This window comes from Lycium ferocissimum, chromosome 10 (assembly GCF_029784015.1).
Source record: "Lycium ferocissimum isolate CSIRO_LF1 chromosome 10, AGI_CSIRO_Lferr_CH_V1, whole genome shotgun sequence".
Lineage (NCBI taxonomy): Eukaryota > Viridiplantae > Streptophyta > Magnoliopsida > Solanales > Solanaceae > Lycium > Lycium ferocissimum.
In genome coordinates this window covers 52,283,152-52,307,613 of record NC_081351.1, presented here as the reverse complement: position 1 = coordinate 52,307,613, position 24,462 = coordinate 52,283,152, and the positions used below count along the sequence as shown (strand labels likewise).

The window sequence follows — 24,462 nt, the reverse complement described above, 5'->3', positions numbered from 1 at the left end:
TGCTTTAATCAACTTTCTTACCAATAAGTCCTCACCGGAATGATTTCCATCTGCACTGGAATGATTTCCACATATTCCTTCGTGCACCTCCCTCATTACATAATCCTTCTCCCCCGGTCCCAAGCACCTGGCTAGTGGACCGTAGAAAGACCTTCTATACAACTGCCCATTTACCATGTAATACCGAGCTGCCTTTGTTCTTAGTGCTCGGGATTCGTTTGCGTCATCCGGTAGCTTTCCATCGAAAAGATAATCTATGTACTTGTTTCGTCAATCCCAAGTTAAACTGGTAGAATATACTTCATCATGACTGGAATCCAACACTGAATTCAATAACTGCACCATTTTACCTGAGCTGATTCCTTTAATGTCAGTCGATGACCCCAAATTTGCAAGGGCATCGGCTTTTGTATTTTGCTCTCTTGACACATGATCCATTGTCCACTCCTTAAAACGGCGAGGCACCATCTAAACCTTATCCAAATACTTCTGCATCCTGTCGTCTTTTACGTCAAAAATTCCATGGACTTGATTGAACACCAAGAGAGAATCTCTTTTGGCCTCAATGACCTCAGCCCCCAAGCTCCGAGCTGGTTCCAAACCTGCAATCATTACCTCATACTTGACTTCATTATTAGTTAACTGCACAGTTTTAATTGCCTGTCTAATTATATCCCCGGAGGGAGTTTTTGGCACTATACCCAATCCAGACCCTTTTACATTGGTTGCCCTATCCGTACACAAGGTTCATACCCTGGGTAACGCCCAAAAGAAATCATAAATTCTTTTTCAACCTCGGGTATCATCCCGGGGCTGAAATCAACTACAAAATCAGCTAACACCTGGGATTTTATTGTCGTTTGAGGCCTATATTCTCTATCATACCCATTAATTTCAACAGCCCACTTTTCTAACCTACCCGAGAGTTCGGGTTTATGCAATATATTCCTTAATAGATAGGTCGTCACGACACAAATAGGATTGCATTGAAAATAAGGCCTGAACTTCCCAGCGGCAGTTATTAATGCTAAAGCCAATTTTTCCAGATAAGGATACCTAATCTCAGCGCTTGCCAAGGTTCTGCTACCATAATAAATAGGAAATTTCGTACCTTTATCTTCACGAACTAAAATTGCACTTACCGCCACCTTAGATATAGCCAAATACAAAAAAGTTGTTCATCTGCCAATGGTATAGATAACAAGGGTGCACTTGAAAGATACTTCTTCAAATCCCTTAAAGCTTGTTGACATTCAGGTGTCCAATCAAAATCCTTTTTCTTTTTTAATAGCGAGAAGAATTGATGACTCTTTTCAGAAGATCGAGAAATAAAGCGGCTTTAAGCTGCCAACCTTCTAGTCAATCTTTGCATGCTTTTACATCTTCTAAGACCTCTGGAATTTCTTCTATGGCCTTTATTTTATCTGGGTTGACCTCAATCCCTCGGTTCGACACTAAGAATCCCAGAAATTTTCCTGAGCAAACACCAAAAGCACATTTTTTTTTTTGGATTCAATTTCATGTTGAATCTTCTGAGTACCTCAAATGTTTCCTGCAAGTGACTCAAATGGTCCTTCAAACAAAAAGATTTAACCAACATATCATCTATGTAAACTTTTATGGTCTTACCAATTTGATTTTCAAACATACGGTTAAGTAAATGTTGATAAGTAGCTCCAACATTTTTTAAACCTAAGGGCATAACATTATAACAGGAAGTGCCATATTTAGAGATATACAAGGTTTTTTCTTCGTCATCCGGGTTCATCATTATTTGATTGTACCCGGAATAAGTATCAAGAGTACTCAACATGTCATGGCTGCCGTTGTATCAATCATTCAATCAATGTGTGGTAAAAGAAATGAATCCTTTGGATATGATTTATTTAAATATTTGAAGTCTATTCAAATTCTTAACTTATTTCCCTTTTTAGGTACAACCATTACATTGGCTAGCCAATCAGGATAAGTTACTTTCCTGATAGATCCTATGTCTAGTATTTTAGTTACCTCTTCTTTAACAAACCTGTCCTTGTATTTGGCTATAGGCCTCCTCTTCTACTTTACCGAATAAATCCACGGATCCAAGCTGAGTTTATAGGTCATTACTTCCGGCGAAATTCCTGTCATGTCTAAATGGGACCAAGCAAAACAATCGATAATACCTTTAAGAAGTTTAATAAAATTAAGCCTGAGCTTCGGTAATAACCCGGTGCCTAGGTATACCATCCTTTTCGACTATTGATAAAAAAGAATAACTTGTTCCAGTTCCTCTACGATGGATTTTGTAGCGTCTGATTTATTCTGAACCACGAACGACCTCGGCACTCCATAATTTTCTACTTCTTCAAGCTCTGCAACATTTGGCCCTACGTCTTCCACTTTTTGCAATCCCACAATCTGTGTATCTACCGAACCGATTTGTTGTAATTGCTATTTTGCTTCAGTTTCCATACCTTTCTTATCTGTTAAAGACAATTCTTCCCTTTTATGCTCTAGCTTTTCTCGTGATTCAATAGTGAACATTTCTTTTGCTGCTGACTGCTTGTAACTCCTCGTGCATTCGAGATAGAGTTCAACTCGTAAGATGGGGTATAATGGAACTAATATGAGGATTATAGAAAGTGTTTTGAAATCTAATCAATTCATAAGAAGAGTCTTTGGACAAAGCAAAGTCGAAAGCCACTCTACGGAGCATGATTTTAAGTTAGTTTGCAGAAGGGCTTACTTCAAGCAACTATAAACCCTTTATTAATTGGGAATTTGGGAAAACTTTTCTTGACTAAAGTTATAGCCCTTTGAAATACCTTTCCAACGGTATATTATAGAGGTCAAACGGACATCTGTACAAAAAGTTATGGCCGTTTTACTGAAGGGATGCAGAGCAGGCTAGTGAAATAAGGCCCATAAAAACGGACCATATTTTGAGATACAGTCCTTATCTTAGGGCCGTATATAGTGGAAAAATCAACCTCGACATTCTGTTTTGTGCCATGACTAAATACGGTCCATAAATACAGACAGTTTTTATGGTCCATATTTTTCCCGATGTAATACGCAAGTTGAGTTTTATTTCTTATTTTCATTCCTTCAAGCCCTAGAATGAATTTCCTCTTCTCCTATCAATCCAAGACATTAAGGTAAGCCATTCCAAGTGAATTATAACGTATATTCATGAATTCTAAGTAGAAATTCATTGTTCCTAAACTAGGGTTTTCAAGAAAACCCACCACAAGGATTCAAGACTAAGGATTTTGGATTTCTTCTCAAGTTTAGACCATTAGTTACAAGTTTTGGAGCATTAACAGGTATGTAGGATTTCTATCTACACGTGGGAATATCATTGTTCTTTCCCACACCACGTTCTTCCTTGATTATGTGAAATTTCTTCAAAACAAAGGTTTCCAGCCATGTTCATGATAACCCTAAGTACATGTACTACGATATCCCATGTTGTATTATTAATTCGTTGTTATGTTCTTAATAGTCCAATTTGGTTATTGAGAATCTGTCCGTAATCCATGAAAAAGCCATACTTTGCATTCCATGGGTCTTAACTACAAGATATGAATTATTATGCCTGTTTTCATGAAAATCCTATATGTCTCCATGTTTTCATACAAGTATATTATGTAATTATATATTCAGGTTATATTATACTTACAATTCATGTTTATAAATCGTGTTTAAGAAAACCATGGGCTCAGGTGCCACTTATATTCATGTTCATGTTTTTGGGAGTTGCACAGATTACCGAGAAGGCTCAGATAGCCCGAAACTATGCTTGCCACCGTAGGACACTACAAAAAAATGGGTAATTTGCGGAGGTTGAAAGTTGCAATTCGCGGAGGTTTTAGCCTCCGCTAGTTTTAACCTCCACAAATTACCCTTTTTTTGTAGTGGGATAAGGATCGCTACGCCCAGTTAGGATGATTCCTTCATATTTTATTGATTGGATCCTTTCATGTCAAGTTCATGTCTCATACCCCTGTCAAGGTATGAGATTGCTCTACTGGTCAGGCCTGGTACCAGACTTTATGTACCTACGTGGTGATTCATGTTGTCGGTTATATTAATGATTTCCCAACTAAAAATATTTTTACTCATGTTATATATATATGTATTCATGTCCGATGATGCTCATGTTCATGTTCAGCTTACAGCTTATAGTTTCAGTTTCAGTTCTATCATTTCATGTTCCATGCTTATTTCATTCAGTTGCTTTACATACCAGTATAATTCAAATGTATTTATGTTTCCTTTTATTTTTCTAGGGGCCTACATTTCACGATGCAGGTATTGATTTGCAGGACGTACGAATTTCCTCATTAGGACATTACTCGTATAAGCTTTTGGTTAGCCCCATCTAATTCGAGGTTGTGTCTTTACTTCTATTTATGTTGGTTATGTATTTAAGGTATGCTGGGGCCTTGTCTCTGTAAACAGTTTCGCAGTCAGACTCATATAAGAGGTTTCATTGACTAGTCAGTTTTGTCATGTCAGATATTCAGTTGGGTTAGCCTTGTTGGCTACACCCTTATATTTTATTTCCGTATTCATGATATAATATATTTTAAGGCTTATAATCATTGATTCCATGTTTTTCACAAACCATGCATGTTTAATTTATATCTCGCATCAGTATATGCCCCATGTTGATTCAGCAAGCCATGTGGTTTGCTCGGTCATATGCAGTCAGGCACCGAGTGCTGTTGTCGCGCCCATGCCATGGTTCGAGGCATGACAAAGCTTGGTATCAGAGCACTAGGTTCAAGTGTCTTAGGGAGTCTATGTAATCGTGTCTAGTAGAGTCCTACTTATGGGTGTGAAGCCCGCCACACTTATAATTAGGTGGCTACAGGGCATTTAGGAAATGTTACCATTCTGCATTTAGGAAATGTTACCATTCTTTCTACTCTAAATCGTGCCATAGAGCTATGCAATAAGAAATTGCTCGAATTTCTGTCCTTTTACCGAATGCGCCTCGTCTGTAAAAGAAAAAGTAGATGTAAAGCTAATCTTAGCGATGTATTTCTTTCAGATGGAGTTGTCAGGAATGGAGCAAGTTACACAAGAATGTGTGGAGGGGATGGACTGAGCCCTTGGTCCATTTGAGGCTCTTGTTTTGAGGGAATGTTTTGTTATTACCCCTCCCGGTAATGAAACTATGACTCTGACACCTAGTAGAGTTGCTCGTGCAATAAAAAGACAAAAGAGGACCGCTTTTACCAGCATACCGAATTTCCCCACCTGTGGGAAGCGCCACTTAGGTGAATGCTACATGAGACTCAAAATATGCTATCGTTATGGTAAGAGGGGTTATATGAGGAGCCAGTGCCCCAAGTTAGGCCATGGGGAGCATTGCTTAGCTTCTTATCAGAAGGACGCCCATGAATGCTTTGTTTGTAAAAGATTGGGACATCTACAAAGGGAATTCCCGCAGTTTCATAACAGTATGGGTTTAGAGTTTCAGCGGCATCCTTCTTGCAACAAATGTAGAAAAAAACATGCAGGAGAGTGTTGTATGAGTATGGAGGTATGTTATACGTGTGGTATCTAAGGCCACATGCGGAGAGATTTCCCTTCAGCCAGGTATGGCAGTACCAACAGTGGTGGTGGTGAAGTTTAGCCCACCGGACCAGTCGTATCAGCATCAGCAACACCTTTCCCAGCCCGTGGCACCAGCAGGCCGAGGCACAGGTAAGAGTGAAGTGTCAGGATCAGGCGGGGGTCAGACCCGTTATCATGATATGGCAGGTCATTAGGATTCAGAGGTGCTGCTAAACGTTGTCGTAGGTATGCCAACAGTTTTTCCTTCATGATATGCATGAGCTGGCATTGCCAATTGATCTACTGTGTTTTAGTGGCTATCTCGTGATTGAAAGTTCAGAGTAGAGTATTTTAATCTTTTCCTTCAAGGATTTTGACATACTTCAGTGTGACTATGCATATGACTAAAAGAAGTTAGTGTTCGACTAGAAGATACGATTTGATGATGTTGAGTCTCTTGATATAGTCCTAACTTGTTTAAGTGTTTTTGGTAGCATTAGAGGGTGTGATGTTAGTGAATTGCCTTACGAGGATTATTTTGATGGATAATAGATGAGGTAAGTAAGGGAATTAAAAGGTAAGTCTCATGGTGATAGACTTAGAGTCAGAACCAGAAGAATGATCAGATAGCGACTTATTGCTAGACTTTAGGAACCCTAGGCTTAAAACGTCAGCTTTTGAACTAAGAGGGAGATGGTACGATAATGTTCCAAGTTATATCATGTATTGCATATATTGATAAGTGTCGAGAAAGAAAAGTTTGGAGTAACGTTACGTTTCCAATTCTGGAGTAATTCAGGCTAGGTGGTACTTATGCCCAGAAGTACTTTACTCATACTTTACGCACTATAGCATGCCCATATTAGCGCTTTACGCTCTATGTTTATGATTCAAGAATGAAGACACCATAATGATAGTGATCTGTGCAAAAGAAATGTTCTTTCATGCTTTGCACATCAGGTTGTGCTCAAACAAAGTTGAAACCATATTTTTGTCACGCGTATATATCTTGCTTTTATGTCCATGTTCTAGCTTCTAAGAACTTTTGAATATGATGATGATAGGTAATGATGAAAGTAGATCACGATGGATGTCCTACCCACGATTCTATGTAATTCGTGCTTATGTTCCTCTGGCTAATGTTTTATAATCATGATGACAGGATTCTATTTTCTTTCCCTAAGTACCTATGCCCTCTTCTCATCCAGAGCCACTTTTTCTCATGTGTTAGGTGCTTGATGCACGAAGTATTCATGCCTATAATCCCTTACTTCATGAGTCTTATTTTATAATGAGGGTTTCAACTCACAGTGATAAGAGTAAGCTATGTTGAACCATGTCCCATTTTGTAAGTATATCTAAGTTCCAAGGGTGATACCTTATCCGTGCCCTATGTCTCTGAGTACCTAAGAGTGAAGCCTACAAATTGTACTCCATGCAAGTCACACTTATGCCTTATTCTTACTCAAGCAAGTCACACTTATGCCTTATTCTTACTTCAGTACTCATGAACTCATGTCCAAACGCTAGGGTAAGCAGTTTCGAAGTACTCATATAAACGCAATGTTGCTCATGTCCCCTTGCCCCTATGTCATGCTATTCACATATTCACGCTCTATGCCATATTAATTATGTTTACATATACGTATGTTCCATTTTACGCCCTTCATGTTTAATGTACCCATGTCATGTTTATGCCCTAAGACGAAGTGTCTCATATAATTCGTACGAATGCTTCCTTTTCTCTCAATCCTTTATGCTCTGCTCACGATACTAAGCAAGGTAAGCCAAGGTATTCATAACTATATTTCAAAACGAACATGGTAAGGTTCGAAGTAGGGTATATTCCAATGTAAAAAAGGAGACCTTTTCATGTACCTTGTGGCAGTTATTTTCGAAATATTCCACTCAGATTCGATGTATTCATGTCATGTCTATGTTAGAGCATTATGCTAGGATCACATTCTTGTTCTATGACTTATGTCCGTCTCATTCGCATCCAGTGGCGCTCGCATTCAAAGACTAAGTCATGCTCCTATCTCATATGTCCATCGTGGTGATATATGAACATCTATGATCAAGTCTCTAAGTGTTCAGATCCCATCTCCGTTCAGCATACAAATCTCCTGTTGTAAAATCTATGTTTTCGGCATTTAGATTTCATATTATGATATCTATGTTTTCACGTATTCAAATCTCATGTCAGTTCAACTCTATGTATCCATGTCAGCCATTTTTCAGGTATTCATTTTCCATGTCATGCTCCTCACGTCCAGGCGATCGTGTCATGTTTACGCCCGTATTCCAATACTCATGTCATTTGTGCCTACGAATTCTTTCTCAAGTCCTGTATATAGTATTCATGTATTCATTCACTTCAATATCTATGTGTTCATTTCAGATAGGGATTCATGAAAGTTATTATTCACGTATTCATGTCAGTTCAGTATTCATGTTAGTCACGTTCATGTTTCAATACCCTGTTATGTCATGTCATGCATATTATGATGCCCTTTGAGGCTTGTGTTGTGCTCTGGTTAGCTGGCAGATGTTTGATTTGTTGGGACCAGGTTTAGTTTATCAGGCTAAAAAAAGGGACAAGTTGATGATTGGGTGTTCTTAAAGGTTTCACCTAGGAAAGGTGTGAGGAGTTTTGGCAAGAACGGGAAACTTAGTCTCAGATACATTAGACCTTATAGAATCCTGCGAAGGGTTGGTCAAGTGGCTTATGAACTTGAGTTGCTACAAGTTTTGGTAGCTGTACACCTAGTGTTTCATGCATCCATGTTGAGGAAGTATGTGGGATACCCATCGTTGGTTGTTCCTGCTGATACTATAACGGTTAAGGATGGTCTCACTTATGAAGAGATACTCGCTGCCATTCTTGATAGTCAAGTTCGCAAGTTGAGAACTAAAGAAGTTGCCTCAGTAAAGGTGTTATGGAGGAGTCATAAAGTCCCTTATGTATTCATGTCTCATGTTTCGCGTTCATGTTCATGTATTCACGATTCCTGTCTTATGTCCTAGTATCTATGTTTTCATGAAAACCATGTCATGTTTATTCAGTCTCCATGTTCCATGTCATGTTTCCTCACATTCACGTACTCAAGCCATGTTCAATCACATTCTTAACCATGAGCCATCATTCCATTTAACAGGCATAACTTCCATGAATCTTATGTAAAGGCAGTTAGGGCTGATAGATAGATTGCCAGCCTGTTAGAGGAGTTAGAAGGGGTCATAGCGAGAGCAGTCATAAGGGCTTTAGATCCATTATAGGTATCACTCACCATCTCACACCGTCATATTCGCTCTCAAATTGATGGTATTGAGAGACAGGTACTCGAATTGGAGAAAGTACCATCCGTGGTTAATATAGGGACGATCAAGAAAGAAATTGCTCAGCTGAAGGACGAGGTCCTTGTGTTGCAGGTGAAGGAGGGGAGAATACTTGCAGAACCTCCTCAACCAACACCACCGATTGATTTGGCTTCACTGGTACCGATTGTGCGCCTGATGAGAGAGGATTTTCTACCCCAAGATAGAGACAAGAGGCCGAGATCCGAGGATGAAGATGAGGGGGTGGATCCATTAGAAGAAGAGAGGCACTAAGTGAACAGGGCCACCCGGCAGTCCATGATTGACACCTATTTCATAGGGGCATCTTCTAGCAAAGAACCCCCTGTGGAGCAGAGGTGCCCAGTATTATGGTACCCTTGAAGGCAGCGACTACTGTCCTTGAGGAGGACCCGCTCACACAGAGCTAACTAGAGCCTCCCATCAGTATCACTGGCCCCACAGATGATTCAGCAGCAGTCCGTCCTGATGAGGTGGCAACACCTCAAGATAGGTAGAGGGCCTAGGGAGCTTAGGTAGAGGGCCTAGAGAGCTTCAGGTAGTCTTAACCCTCTATTTTTACTTATTTTCATGCTTTGAGGAAAATGTATGATTTTTAGTTGGGGTGGGCTATCTGATTTGTGTTATATTTTGTAGATATGTGTTTAGGACCTCCTCGACTTTTCTTTGCCAGAGTTCTTTTCCTGAGGGGTTTTATTTCTGTTGAAACTGGCATGTTTAGGTTGATTAGGTAAAATAGAGTAATTATGACTTAGATGGTAGTGGTTGATGAAATTATGGCATGGCGCGTATGATATGATTTTGATTGGAAAAAAAAAGACCCCTTTCCGAAAGTTTTGTATGTACTTGAAATGTGTTAGTGAATTCACATGTATGCTTCTTTTTATGACATCTTGAGTATTGAGTATCATTTGTGATGAATGTTTTCTTGGGTAGTCACTTTGCTTAACAATCTTTATGCCGTTGTGAGTGTGAGAAATTAGCATTTGTTCATGCCCGGTTTGTAATCTAGAACTTGCCCGGTTTGTCATGCTTGAATTCTACGGATAGTTTGGTTGTTGAGACGATCTTAGGCTTCCTTTGTGCAAATTTGAAGCCACTTTGCCTTATAAGCCTGACCCGTTCATGTGTATGATCCCTAGTCTTCCCCTTTGTGGACTAGCCGCTAACCAACCCATACCTTTGTTTGAAATAGTCCCATTTTTCACCCGTTCCCTCCTTGACACTATAGAAATAGAAGCCAAGAGCTTAAGTTGGGGGTAAAACATGTGTTAAAAAGAGGCCTAAAGCCGAAGTTGGAGGTGGTGTGAGTTACCTAGTAAAGGATTCGATGTGGTTGTTGTGTAGTTACTGTAAATACTTAAAAAAATAAAAAATAGAAACAAAAGAAAAAATCAGAAAATCGTTGCACAAAAAGATAGTTAATATGCAGTAGTTTGTTAGACCACATCAAAGTTGAAGAAGGAAAAAGAGGGAGAAAGAGAGGCAAATAAAGGGTAGAAAAATGTAGTGTTCAAGGAGGGTGTGTCACTAATCCCTAAATATCTATCCGACCCTTCCCTAAGCCTACATTACAAGCTAAGAAAAAGTCCCAGTGTGATCACAGCCAACCGTTCGAAGTTGAAGGCATTGAAATTAAGGGCAAACATATGGTATTTGCATTTATAGTATATGAAATTCCTTGTGAGTGTGAGTGTTTCTCTACTTCCTTTTCTTTTTCCCGTTTCTTCTTGTACATATGTGTTTGGGAAATTCTTTGTTCTTTATGAGGGCATAAAGGGTTGAATGAAATGGTGAAAATAAGTGATTGCCCGGAGTAACGTTGGTATATGCATTGATAGTTCCAATAACTTTATGTCATGGATTGAAGCTTCATTGTGAATCGTAACATATTTTGAGTGATACATCTTGTTTTGAAATTGTGAAATTGAGAGGGTCAATTGTGAGAAAAATGCATGCTGGTAGTTCCTAGTGAAAATCATTGTAGACATTCTCACTCTGTTGTATCTAAGTATTAGTTGAGTCATATGTGTTGTGTGACTTTCTTGAGGACAAGCAAAGACTTTAAGTTGGGGGTGTTGATGTGCCGCGTAATTTCGGCACATTTGATGCTTCTTGACAGCGAGTTTTACTTGATTTTCAAGAAAGTTTGGGTCGTTTGATGTGTTTTTGTCATGTTGCAGGTGTTTAGTGTTTATGGCGAAAATTGGGGAAAGTCGTGAAAAGAGCTTAAAAAGATGTGCAAAATAAAAATAAATAATAGAAGTGACTGAAGCTGGGACTTTACGGAGCAAAAAGACGGATCGCATATTATTTACGGCCTGTCAATTCAGCCGTAGATCAGTAACTGAAGCTACTATGATGAGAAAGGATTCACGGCAAAAAAGTACGGATACGGTGCACGTAAATCCCACCGTAGATCAGCAAAAGCAAGTCCCAAACTGAAGGAAGAATTTACAGTCCAAATCTATGGACCGTAAAACATTTACGGTCCGCCAAAGTGGAGCGTATATCTGGATATTAGGAATTGATTTTAAGGACAAGAGTGAAGATTTTACGGACCGTATAATATTTACAGTCCGTATGTTAATCCGATGGGGGCAGGTTTGTCACATTATTTTCCACGACTTGGATCATTATAAATACCTAATGTAGGGTTTTTGTAGGCCATTCTTAGTCAGGTATTATACTCCCTCCATCTCAATTTATGTGATATCGTTTGACTTGGTACTGAGTTTAAGAAAGAAAGGAAGACTTTTGAAATTTGTGGTCTAAAACAAGTCATAAAAATGTGTGTGGCAGTAAATTATTTAATTAAGGGTAAAATGGAAAGTTTTAAGGCAAATTATTTCTAAATAGATATATCATTCTTTTTGAGACATACTAAAAAGAAAAATGTATCAGATAAATTGGTACAGAGGAGTACTATTCTTCTTAACATTGAATACTTCATTGTTTTTTGGAGCTTTTTGGAGAACAAGACAATTACTTTCATCTTATTTTAATCAATAGTAAGCATTATGAATTCTTTTATACTATGTTCTTCGTTCTTCAATATGAGTAGCTAACTTCAATATAAGGTTGTGAACCAATGATGGGTGTTCTGTGACTGGGAATTGGGATTGGTATATGCATAATGGTTTGTTAGGGTTTACTTATTCTTTATTCTTCAATGTTAGTTAATGGTTGCAAACATTAACTTAAGCCATAAATCTTGCTTTATTTGGGAAAATAGGTTAGGGTTTGGTAAGAACAGGTAACAAGAACTCGGAGAGTTAACCCTCATTTAATAAATTCACTTAAGAATAAGAGGAATTTACTTGGCACATATTAACCGTTCTTCATATCAACTCTTTTACATTTGGGAAAATCATAAAGAGAAATAGTCTGTAACTATTGAGAAATCTTAGGGATTCAATTAGAGGTTAAGTGAATTCTTACAACAATCCATTAGAAGTATATCAAGATCAAGACCCATAGTATTACAGTTCATCTAAAGGGGAACACAACCTTGGTTTCTCTAAAACCATTCGATTACAAGCAAAACAAAATAACTAGTAAACAAACAATCTTTTACAAACTCAACGGAATATGAAAATAGACCGCAAGAAAGTACTCGACTACATTAGTAACATTTTTACACCCTATTCCCTGTGGGATTCAACCCCAACCTAGTTGGGTTACTATATTTGACAACGTCCGCGTTCGTTATTTTCAAGCAGAGGGAGTTGAATCTTAGACAAAGAAGATGGCTCAAATTTCTTAAAGATTATGATGCGAATATTCTCTATCACCCAGGGAAGGCGAATATATTAGCCAATGCTCTTAGTCGGTGATCCATGGAAAGTTTAGCTCACGTTGAGGCAGACAAGAGAACTATAACATAGGAAGTTCACTGCTTGGCAAACCTAGGAGTTCAACTCCTGGACTCCTAAAATGGTGGAGTTATTGTTCAAAACAGGGCCAATTCCTCCATAGTAGCTGAAGTGAAGGAGAAACAATTTAATGATCTTTTTTTATTACAACTGTAAGAGGGGATTCACAAGCATATGACAAAGACCTCCGAACAAGAGGGAGATGAGGGTACTTTGAGGTACCGAGGCAGACTATGTGTTCCAGATATTGATGAGCTTAGAGAGCGAATTATGTCAGAAGCTCACAATTCCAGGTATTCCATCCATCTAGGTTCCACGAAAATGTACCATGACCTTAAGGACATTTATTGGTCTAATGATATGAAAAAGAATATAGAAGATTTTGTGGCTAAGTGTTAAAATTGTCAGCAAGTGAAAGCTAAGCACCAGAGGCCTGGTGGGTTAGTTCAGAATATTGATATTTCTGCTTGGAAATGGGAGATGATAAATATGGACTTTATAACAGGTCTACCTCGCTCATCGCGAATACATGACTCGATTTAGATGATTGTGGACCGACTTACTAAGTCAGTGCACTTTTTGCCAGTCAAGACCACAGATTCAGCAGAAGACTATGCCAAGTTGTACATTCATGAGATTGGCAGATTGCATGGGATCCCAGTGTCCATTATTTCAGATCGTGGTGCTCAGTTCATGAAAAACTTTTAGAAGTCCTTTGAGAAAAGTTTGGGTACCAAGGTAAACCTCAGCCCAGCTTTTCATTCTCAGATAGAAGGCCAGGCAGAGCGTACTATTCAAACTCTTGAGGACATGTTGAGGGCATGTGTCTTAGACTTTAAAGGTAATTGGGATGAATACTTTGCCTCTCATTAAATTTTTCTTATAATCACATTTACCATGCTAGTATCCAGATGGCACCATTTGTAGCTCTGCATATGCGAAGGTGTAGATCACCCATTGGTTTATTTGAAGTTGGTGAAATAGAGTTATTGGGACCATATTTAGTTTATCAAGCCATGGAGAAATTCAAGTTGATCCAGGAGCGTTTGAGGATGGCTCAAAGTCGCCAAAAGTCCTTCATGGATGTGAGGTGAAAAGAATTAGAGTTTCAAGTTGATGATTGCGTGTTCTTAAAGGTCTCACCTATGAAAGGTGTGATGAGATTTGGCAAGAAAGAGAAACTTAGTTCCAGATATATTGGGCCATACAAAATCTTGCGAAGGATTGGTCAAGTGGCTTATGAGCTTGAGTTGCCACAAGAATTGGCTGTTGTGCACCCAGTGTTTCATGTATCCATGTCGAGAAAGTGAGTGGGAGACCCGTCGTTGGTTGTTCCTGCTGACACTATAACAGTTAAAGATGGCCTAACCTATGAGGAGATTCGTGTGGCTGTTCTTGATCGTCAGATTCGCAAGTTGAGAACTAAGGAAGTAGCCTCAGTAAAGGTGCTATAGAGGAGTTAGAAAGTCGAAGAGGCTACATGGGAAGCCGAAGAAGACACAAAATCCAGAAATCCGCATTTGTTTGAGGAGTAAGCAGAGAAAGTTCAAGGTAAATACCTTCTATGTCCCTTACGTATTCATGCCTCACATTCATGTATTCTCTACTTATGTCTCATATCCCAACGGTCTTGCTTTCATGAAACCATGTCATGTTTTACTCAATCCCCATGTTCGATGTTATGTTTTCTCATGTTCATGTACTCAAGCCATGTCCAACGCATTCTTAACTATAACCCATCATTCGAGGACGAATGACCCCGGGGGGGGGGGATATTGTAACACCTCGTACCTTCAAACAAAGCTATGTTCATGATTCAAGGGTTCAGAAATCAGACGGGGAGTGTTGGAATTAAAATTCATTTCAGTTCAGTGAATTAACAGTTTTTATGCCAGGGTTATACGGATCGTATAATATTATACGGGTCGTACTTTGTACAGTATCTAAACCCTAGAAATTACGGTGGGGTTTTACAAACCGTACAATTTATACAACCCATACCTTGCACCGTACAAATGAATACAGACCGTACTTTTGGTCCGTATCGAGGCATGGAAAAATATTAGTTTCTGGAATTTAACCATTTGAAATATGAGCAAATTATACGGGCCATACATTTAAGTGCGGGCCGTATAAGTGCCTATTTAGTGAACAGCATAAATACGGAACTTCAGCCTTTTATTCTATTTTTCATAATCTCAAGCCCTAGCATGAAGTTCTTCTCCCATAAATATCATTCACTAAGGTAAGCCTATACCAATCATTCCACGTGAATTCTAACGTATATCCATGAATTCTAAATAGAAATTCAATGTCTCTAACCTAGGGTTTTCAAGAAAACCTACCACAAGGATTCAAGATTAAAGCTTTTGGATTTCTTCTTCAAGTTCAGACCTTTTCTATAAGTTTGGACCGATTAAAGTATATAGGGTTTCTATCCACATGTGGGAACATCATTGTTCTTCCCCATGCCAAGTTCATACATGAAAACACGAAGGTCCATAAACCTAGGGTTTCTATTTCGATGCATGATACCCCTAAGTTACATGTATCATGCTATACCATGTTTGTATTACTAGTTCGTTATTATATTCTTGATATTCCATTTTTGATTATTGAGAATCCGTCCGTAATCCATGAGCATCCATGCTTAAAAGTAGTCATAGACATTTCCAATTTTAAAGAAGTATTGTTTGATTATTTGCCTTCGTTTGCGTAAGGTTTCAAATAAATAAAAAAATTAGATTATTTTCGAAAGTTTATTGATTGCATGCCATGTTAGATCAGAACAGAACATGTTAGATAATTTGCTCAGTCAAGTTAAGACATCAAGTTTCGATCACAGCTCCGATCAATAATCGGGTCATGACAAAATGTAAAATGTTTAATGGTGAGAGAGGAGATTAACTTTTAATGAAAGTTTAAGAGAGAATATTTCATCCAAATTTACATGATAAAATATGCATGTGTACTTTAAAATCACTGTAGTCTTTCTCTACTTTTTTTGATATACATAATTGGTGTTCTAGTAAAACTAATAACCTTTCTCTATCTATAGTGGCATCATGTGAGAGTTCAATTCAAATTAGCCCTTTCGTGACTGATTTTTTTGACAATATTCGGTGCAACAGTATGTGAAAACTTATTATATTTTTAATGAACACTTGATCTGAACTCATAATTTTAAGGATACAACGAAGTCAATACTAAAATTTTTAACTATTGTACCCATCAAGTTAATATTAGAAATCTGCCTGTTCTTTTCCCTTTTCATTCCCCAATCTCCCATTTATGTAATGATTTTAAAAGAAAATTAAAATTAAAAAAAAAAAAAAAAACTTCCTGGCCTATAAATTTAGCCCTCCCAGTGTGTACTCTTATACTTCTAAAGACAATGAGCATCACCTCTAGCTTGAACCTCAGAAAAAGAACCATGTCTTTCTTTCTCCATAATAGTTTTACCTCTGTGTCGTCTCAATCTCCATTTAGTCCTAGAGTTATACTTAGCTCCCCTCGACTAAATAAGTCAAATTCTTTTCCTTGTGCAGCTAGCCGTGGCTACTCTTCCACGACAAGTTTCAATTTCCCATCATCTCCCAAAGCTTCAAAATTCACTAGGTCATCTTCGTTTCCTGGAACTCAGTCATCATTTTCTACACAGTTGATTTTGTCATCCAATAATAAGTACGATGTGTTCTTGAATTTTAGAGGTGAAGACACTCGTATGACATTCGTTGATCATCTTTATGGGTCATTGGTATCCAAAAAAATTCAAACTTTCAAAGATGACGAATGTCTAGTGAAAGGAAAACGCATAGAAGAAGGACTTTTGAAGGCAATTCAATCATCAAAAATTGCTATCCCTGTTTTCTCAAGAAATTATGCGTCATCAAAATGGGTTATGAACGAACTTGTAGAGATTATGGAATGTCAGGAAAGGCTAGGGCTAATTGTTTTCCCCGTCTTCTACGATGTGGAACCATCTGATGTACGACATCTTAAGAATGAATTTGGCAAAGGATTTGCTGAACTTGAGGAGCAAAACCAGGATGATAACTCTAGTTTGACAAAATGGAAGAGAGCGTTGAGGGAAGCTGCCGATATCGCTGGCTTTCACGTTCGGAAGATCCATAATGGGTACGTTATACTTCTACACTCACTGCTAGCTACTTCACATGCATATCGTAGGCAATTTAGTTAATTAATTACTACTGTATATATTTAGATTCTTCTAAGAAAATTGCTTTGGTCTTGACAAGAAAAGCTTTTGTTTTAGAAAAGACAAAATTACCTTCAAGTAGAGGGTAATGGAGCCCTCAATAGATCCTTGCCAGATCTCTTATACCAGTTGAACTAATTAGGGCAACATATAACACTGTAAAAGTTAAGAGTTAAACCTACTTTTTTAGGTAAGTTTGAGAATCATTTGCATCTATGTCGTTTGGTTGATGTATTTAAATAATTATTTTTTTGTGGCAAAAGAAAAAATAAGTTAAACAATAATTTATGTACTATTTTAATGAATAATGAGTTCTCTGAATAAAAAGTTAAATCCTTATAAAATGGGGAAAATTTGCCAAGATAATTATACACAAGGTCGGATCTAGGTAATTGGGTGTGGATTCTCGGGAATAACCCAGTAAGTTTTACGACCCTGTGTTTGTATTGAGAAATCTGTTAAATATATAAGAAATATTTGTTGGGAAACCAGTAACAAAACAAAAATGGAACCCACTTAAGCTTTATTGGTAACTTGGATGAGGGTTCAACTCCCCTTGCCAAAGATAATTAAAAAAAAAAAAATTAATTTGACATTTTTGGAACCCGTAAGCTTTAAATGCTAGATCCGCCTCTGATTATACACGTGGAAAATTATACTAAAAGAAATCTGTGTGAAAATGACAGGAGTGAATCAGGGTGCATCAATGAGATTGTTGGAGAAGTGGTTCAAAGATTAAGAGATGCAGATTCTAATGGATTAATGAATGTTGAATTCCATGTGAAAAGAATAACTCCATTGCTACGGATGGGGTCAGATGAGGTGTTATTTTGTGGAATCCATGGACGTAATAAGATAGATACAAGTATTAGATCGGCCATTGCGAAAGCCGTCTTTTGCATGTATTACGAGCAATTTGAAGGGTTTTGCTTCCTTTCTGCAGTTGGTGAAATATCAAAGAAGAAAGGACTAGCATCTATAGTGAGAACTTTTTTGTCAGATCTTTTGAAATATGATCAAAGATTAAATATTACTGAGAGAGTTGATTACTCAGGTGATGACGATGGAGGAATGATGGCAATGAGTGATAGATTACGTTACAAAAAAGTGTTAGCAGTACTTGATGGTGTGGATGACGTGGCCCAATTACGAGCTTTGGTTGGAAATTCTACCTGGTTTGGCAATGGCAGCAGAATTGTTATTACAACGAGGGATAAACATGTCTTGCTCAACCATGGAGTTGATCAAATTTATGAGGTCTCTTCCCCGACAATGATGCACAAAGCATTCAACAGCCATTTTTGAGGTTCTTAGAATTCCTGTTTAGGTTCCTGCCTCATTTTCTTTTTTAATATAAGGAAGGAATGCCGTAACTTAATGAGCAAGTGTTTATAGTCAAAGTGTCAAACCCTAGTGTAACAGTAATGTTTGTACATATTGACGGCGCAGATGCTATTTTGTATTATTATCAGTGTAATATATCCTTCCGTTCCTTTTTTACCTGAAGTTGTTACTATTTGGGGCGCTAAATATTTTTTTTTTTTTTGTAATTACAATGTTTTAATATTTTTTTAAAATATTTTAAATCATTAGCTATATTAACTTGTATATAGTATTTTGCTATAGTTTTCGAAGTATTGTATATATTATTTTAAAAAGTAAAAAGAATTATAGCTAAATTCATAATCAAAATAAAGTCGTTTGACCTAGCTTGTATTGAAACCCCTTCACCTAAATTTGGACAAAGGGAATAACAAATTATAGCAAGTTACTCAACATTTCTCTAGTTAGATATCCATTAATACATATCAGAATATTTTACTCTTTCATATAAAAGGGAAAAAGTCACCTACCCCTCCACAAACATCTTCTTGCTAATTCCAGAGATATGACTTCATCTCAATTCTATAATTTTGACTAAAATAATGAATATATGTTTCAAAAGGAATCTTACTAATCAATAGAATTAATAGATTTTATAAAATGTGGTATAATTTCGAATTCAAATTCTAAATATGTTTCTGCATCGCACAATTACTAACCGGATAAGACCACCTTTTATTTGTTCAAAATTTTTGCTATTGATAAAAAAATAAGACGAGGAAGTAGAAATGTACCAGATTCGCCAGGCTTTGGCCAAAGTACTTTCATATAGAATTTACGGTAAATGGTTAATAATGCCTCGGGAATATTGGAAAAAGTCTAAAAATATCGTTCATCCACTACTTTGCTAAAAATATCCCTCCGGTTATATTTTTGGTTCACCTATCCCCTTTAACTAAAGGTCAACACGGAATTAAAAAAAAAAGTTTATTTAGATTTCACGTGACACTTTATTACTAGTCCAATTTTAAACTCTGGCCCAATTAAATAAATTTACCCACTTGATCCGGCCCTCAATCCGCCTTGAAAACATAAAATGTCACCGGAAAAATCATGTTCAGTCATTTTTACTCTTCTTCCTCATCTTCTTCAAGCTTTCTCAAAAATCTAACAATGATGTTTTTGAGATTATCCACTTAAGTCTTGCCAAATTTGTGAATAATCTCAATCAAGTTTTCCGTATATAGAATGAAGAATCTTGATTAATTGATATTATGTGAAGGAGAGCTTCCCATTGTTGTTTGAGCTTCTTTGCCGGTATGTTCTTGTTTCACCTTCTTCATTTATTTTTTTTTGGTGTTGGGGATGGGGGGTGGGGGTGGGGGTGGGGTGGCAAAAATTGGTTGAGTTTGTCCGAAATGTTAATTCTTAGTAGATACACTTGTTTGGCTTGTGAGACTTTGGGGGTTGACTAGTTGCACATTCACTGCTATGCTTAATTCTTGATAAATGTCACATGGGAAGAAGACATTGAAGGATCTTGGAATGGATGTGGGATTTAGCTTAGTTGAAATGAGGGTTCAGTGATATCGACACATTAATGTTACAGAATATCGACATGAGTCTTCATTTAGATGGGAAGAAGACTTAAAGTGAATAATCTTAAAAACACCATAATCAGGTTTTTGAGAAAGTTTGAAAAAGATGAGTAACTACAGCAAAAATAGCCAAAAATGATTTTTCCAATGAGATTCAATCTTTTCCGCGCGTGTTTCGGGCGGATCGGGTAAGTGAAAAAATGGGTGGGTGGATTTGTTTAAGTGGATCAGAGTCAAAATTGAATCAGTAATAAAATGTCACGTGGAATTTAAATAAACTTTAATCTATGTTGACCATTAGTCAAAGAGGACAAGTGAGCCAAAAATGTAACCAGAGGGATATTTTAGCAAAATAGATGAATGAAGGATATATTTATTCCTTTTATGATAGTCTAGGAAATTTTGGCCCTTTTCAATAGAATCTAATAAGAAAAGTCTTCATCAGTGCTTAATCTTACACGAAGACTGATTAATCTACTGAAGAAAGAACAGTTGAACTGTTATTGTCTCGGTTCAGCCTTGACTTTGAATTATACTTAGGCTTTAATGGGAAATGATATTTAAAACTAGAAAATTTATTACAAAAACATGATTATTGTGGGATGAAGATTTTATTGGGATAATGGCCTCTTTTACATTACGTAAGTTTAAACATGTGGATTTTGAAAAATAAAAAGATTAAACATGTGGACTGATTAATATATCAATGGTATTTGAAAAATGAGATGCTTAAAATGATACTCCCTCCATCCCAAAAAGATTGTCCTCTTTTGACTTGGCACAAAATTTAAGAAATAAAGGAAGACTTTTGAAATGTGTGGTCCAAAAAAGCGCTTAGATAGTTGTGTAGGCTAGTAAATCAATCATAAAAGTTAAATTATTTCTAAATATAGAAAGGTGACAATCTTTTTGGGACAGATTAAAAGGAAAGGAGGACAATCTTTTTGGAACAGAGGGAGTACTAATCACAATACAAAGACTGATTACTTTGGGATGACAAATGCTGGGCGTTTTCGTTATTTAATATGACCATACTTAGCTCTATTACACTAGTGATTCAAAAGTAGGAGAATTATATTTTGGAATTTAAGTTTTTCACTGTGTAATACCTCCAAAAGAAGATAACAATTTTTTTCGACCATGCAATAAGTGAAAGAAGGGCTATTTTTTTTATTAAAGAGAAGAAAGGATTATTATTTAAAAAAAGAAAAGAAGGGCTATTAAGGATAATGATCCATAGCTTTCTCCTACAAAGCCCAGAAAAAAGTGAAATGTTAAGGATAATGATCCATAGTAAGATAAAAATCCTAGGGTAGTTTGGGCCGATTGCGCTGAGACCAAACTAATTGAGAATTCAAAATTTTCATGGGTTTTTTTTTTAATCGTCTGGATGAAGTAAAAGATTTAACGTACATACGCCATAAGCATAGACAAGTTTTATAACTTTGTCTAACTGGTCACTTACGGTCATTTTTAGCTATCAAATCCATATTAGCATCAAAGCTACATGTAATTAAATTTGACGTAGTTTAATATCGTCAGGAAAAGGAAAAGAAGAAGTGCATAATACTGAAAAGTAGTTATTCTTATGAATAGAAATCAAACTCTAAACTAATTAAAATGTTTAGCATAATGTGTTCATGCTAGAAAAAAATAATATGTAACGTGGTGCCAACAATTAAAAAAACCGTTGTCTAGTATCATAAACGTTATTACCAAATGCGTAAGAATTTAAGGCTTTAGACCCTAATTCCCTTTGTATAAAATATAATTATGAGATTATCAGAATGGTAGTTAATTTCCTTAGGTAGAAGAGAGAATACCTTTTGGATGATCAATTTCTAACAGTGATCCTTAATTTGTTCTAGGCTTCTGCTATGCTATACTGATTTATCACCCATCTGTCAAGTAATCATCACGACGGAGCCTGCAAAAGTTCCTCATTAAAATTTGATATATAATAGAGTTGTAACTTGTATCTGATACGTAATCTAGAAATAAAAAAATTTAAAGCATTGCTCTTTAGCTTAGGAAAGTATAACCATTCCATTTTTTAGAAACTCTAAGCGACCTAAGTTAATATATAAAGTATTTCGAATCTAGGATGAATATAAACGCAAAAGTTGGTGTGAATTGATTTCCATGGCACAACGAAAATTTCGTAGAGAAAGCGGTCTTAACAATTTCAAATGATGATAATACTACTACATGATACTATAATTAAAAGAAAATAAGGAAGGTAAAAGGATTGGCTTTATCAATTCTACCTTCTGAAGAACTTGATATCTTCAAAGTTGGCAATAGAGAGGGAGAGAGAGAGAGTTGGCAAATTATTTCAAATCTAGGATGATATAAACGCAAAATAAAAGTTGGTTCCATGGTCCTAATGAATATTATGGCACGAGAAAATTTCGTAAGAGAGAGTTGGCAAATGTATAGAGACGAAGGGTTTTAAATAAGGTTTCCAAGGAAAGAGGTAGGAAGTCAAATGGAAAATAATGTGAATATCACATGAGGTTCCCGCAAAAAGATGAGAAAAGAAGTTCACATGAGGTTCCAGGAAAAAGATGGGAAGTTTGAAGGAAAATTACACGAAACTTAAGGCGAAGTTGGCGGGAAACTGCCTTTGACCCCAAGTCTTCAAGTTTTTTTTTATTTTTTTATTTTATTTATTTCATCCCAGGTCTTCAAGTTACTATATCAAGAGTTGGACAATTTCCCCCGCCAAAACACTTACTCCATCTGTCCCAATTTATATTCTCTCCGTTTCAAATTATGTGTCGTGATTACTAAAAATAATTATCTCAAATTATTTATCATTTCAAGATACAATTAATTGTTTTTTTTTCTCATTTTATCCTTGTCATTAATGGAGATGACACTATATAGAGTAAAAATTTGACAGAGAGAGATTATAAAAATTTGACAGAGAGAGATTATAACTTAGACATAAAATAAGGATAGAGTTAGAGCCCGTTTGGATTGGCTTATAAGTTGCTGAAAACAACATAAAATTTTTTCAACTTTTTTTGAGTGCTTGGTGAGCAAAAAACCATTTTGTGCTTAAAATAAGCCCAAAAAATAATTAGGCCCGTTTAGCTTAGTTTATCTAGCGGCTTATAAGCTTATAAGCTGAAAACAGCTTATAAGCCAAAAAAAATAAGTTGGCCTACCCCAACTTATTTTTTTTTCCAGCTTATAAGTTGTTTTCAATTATAAGCTGCTTTTTTTAAGCTCATCCAAACAGGCTCTTAGTCAAATCACCTTACTAATTAATGTTTCTTAAGGAGCGCCTAATACAAAAAAGCGACAAATAATTTGAGACGGAGGGAGTATGATATTATTATTATTTTTTTAGTCAGTACCAAAAACAATTAGCACATTCCTATGTTTAGAAATAATTTAACTCTAAAGTTCTTATTTTACCTATAAAATGATTTCTAGCCACAATTTTTTTTGACTTGTTTTAGACCACAAAATTAAAAAAAAATCATTTCTTTTTAAACTTCAGTGCCCATTCAAACACTCTCATGTAAATTGGGACGGAAGGAGTATCTCATTACTTGGTTTTTCTATTATACCTATTTCATTTTATATATGTTAATATTTGATTGGATTGGACACAAAAATTACACCAAAGAACCCTTAAAAAGTCTTATGGGTATGCACCATATTTTGTTAATTCCATAAAACCATGTCGTCAGTATATCAAAAATTAAGATTATTAAAATATAAAAGTTGTCATTAATATTTTTCGACAAATTAAATAGAAAAAAGTGACATATAAAATGGATAAGGATATCACTGAATCGGCCTTGCTTCGATCTGTTGCCAAATGTAGAGTCTATTTTGTTTAGTTGGTTGAACTTAACTGATAAGTATGCTTAGAAATATTATATTTTTGTATTGAAGCTGATAATAAGTAATTTGTATGTTTTCTAAAAATATTTATTAAATGACTAAAATACTTTTAAATCTATTTGCAAAAAGATAAGTAAATAAAAAAGTATCTTTACATAGTAAAAATAGAAACAGAGAGGGGTTTGGAAAAGGTATTTCAAACACACATATATATATATATATGTACACACACATAAACCTCCAACACGAAATGGTAAAGGTGTTGGTGACTTTAGGTGGTTATAGAAGAAGAAGAAGGAGGAGGAGGAGGGTTGATTTGGTAATTGACATGTCATGTGGTAAATTTGAGCCATTTTCATAATGTTAGGGGCACATATGGAGTGATAGTATAACGGAAGGTAATATTAAACCTTTTTTAATAAGAGAGGTAAAAAAGACACTTTTCCCTTTATATTAATTACTCCTACTTATTTCATTTTATATGTTAATACTCCGCTACATTTTTTTTTTTTTACTTGTCCCATATATTAAACATAGTTTTTTTTTTTTTACTTGCCCATTTTAGTAAATTAAGAGAGATTTTTTATTTTTTTCAATATTACCCTTATCATTAAGTAACTGAATATAATATTAGTAGTCAAACATAGATTTTCAAAGCATAATTTATAAGATAAATTTA

At 36.2% G+C, this 24,462-nt stretch overlaps 1 protein-coding gene across 1 annotated transcript; it reads left to right on the top strand.

Moving 5' to 3' along the window:
• The first annotated feature begins 12,956 nt into the window (after positions 1-12,956).
• Positions 12,957-18,306, top strand: LOC132035004 (disease resistance protein Roq1-like). Its single transcript, XM_059425327.1, has 5 exons — positions 12,957-13,075; positions 13,687-13,867; positions 13,919-14,088; positions 16,272-16,919; positions 17,688-18,306. The coding sequence occupies exons 1-5, from the start codon at positions 12,957-12,959 to the stop codon at positions 18,304-18,306; spliced, it is 1,737 nt and encodes a 578-aa protein (XP_059281310.1).
• The last annotated feature ends 6,156 nt before the right edge of the window (positions 18,307-24,462 follow it).

Excerpts from the sequence above, each read along its gene's own strand:
- LOC132035004 (XM_059425327.1), top strand. The coding sequence starts at position 12,957 with ATGACAAAGACCTCCGAACAAGAGGGAGATGAGGGTACTTTGAGGTAC. Across the intron at positions 14,089-16,271 it reads CATGTATCCATGTCGAGAAA|TCCTAGAGTTATACTTAGCT; the intron begins GTGAGTGGGAGA and ends ATCTCCATTTAG. Across the intron at positions 16,920-17,687 it reads GTTCGGAAGATCCATAATGG|GAGTGAATCAGGGTGCATCA; the intron begins GTACGTTATACT and ends TGAAAATGACAG.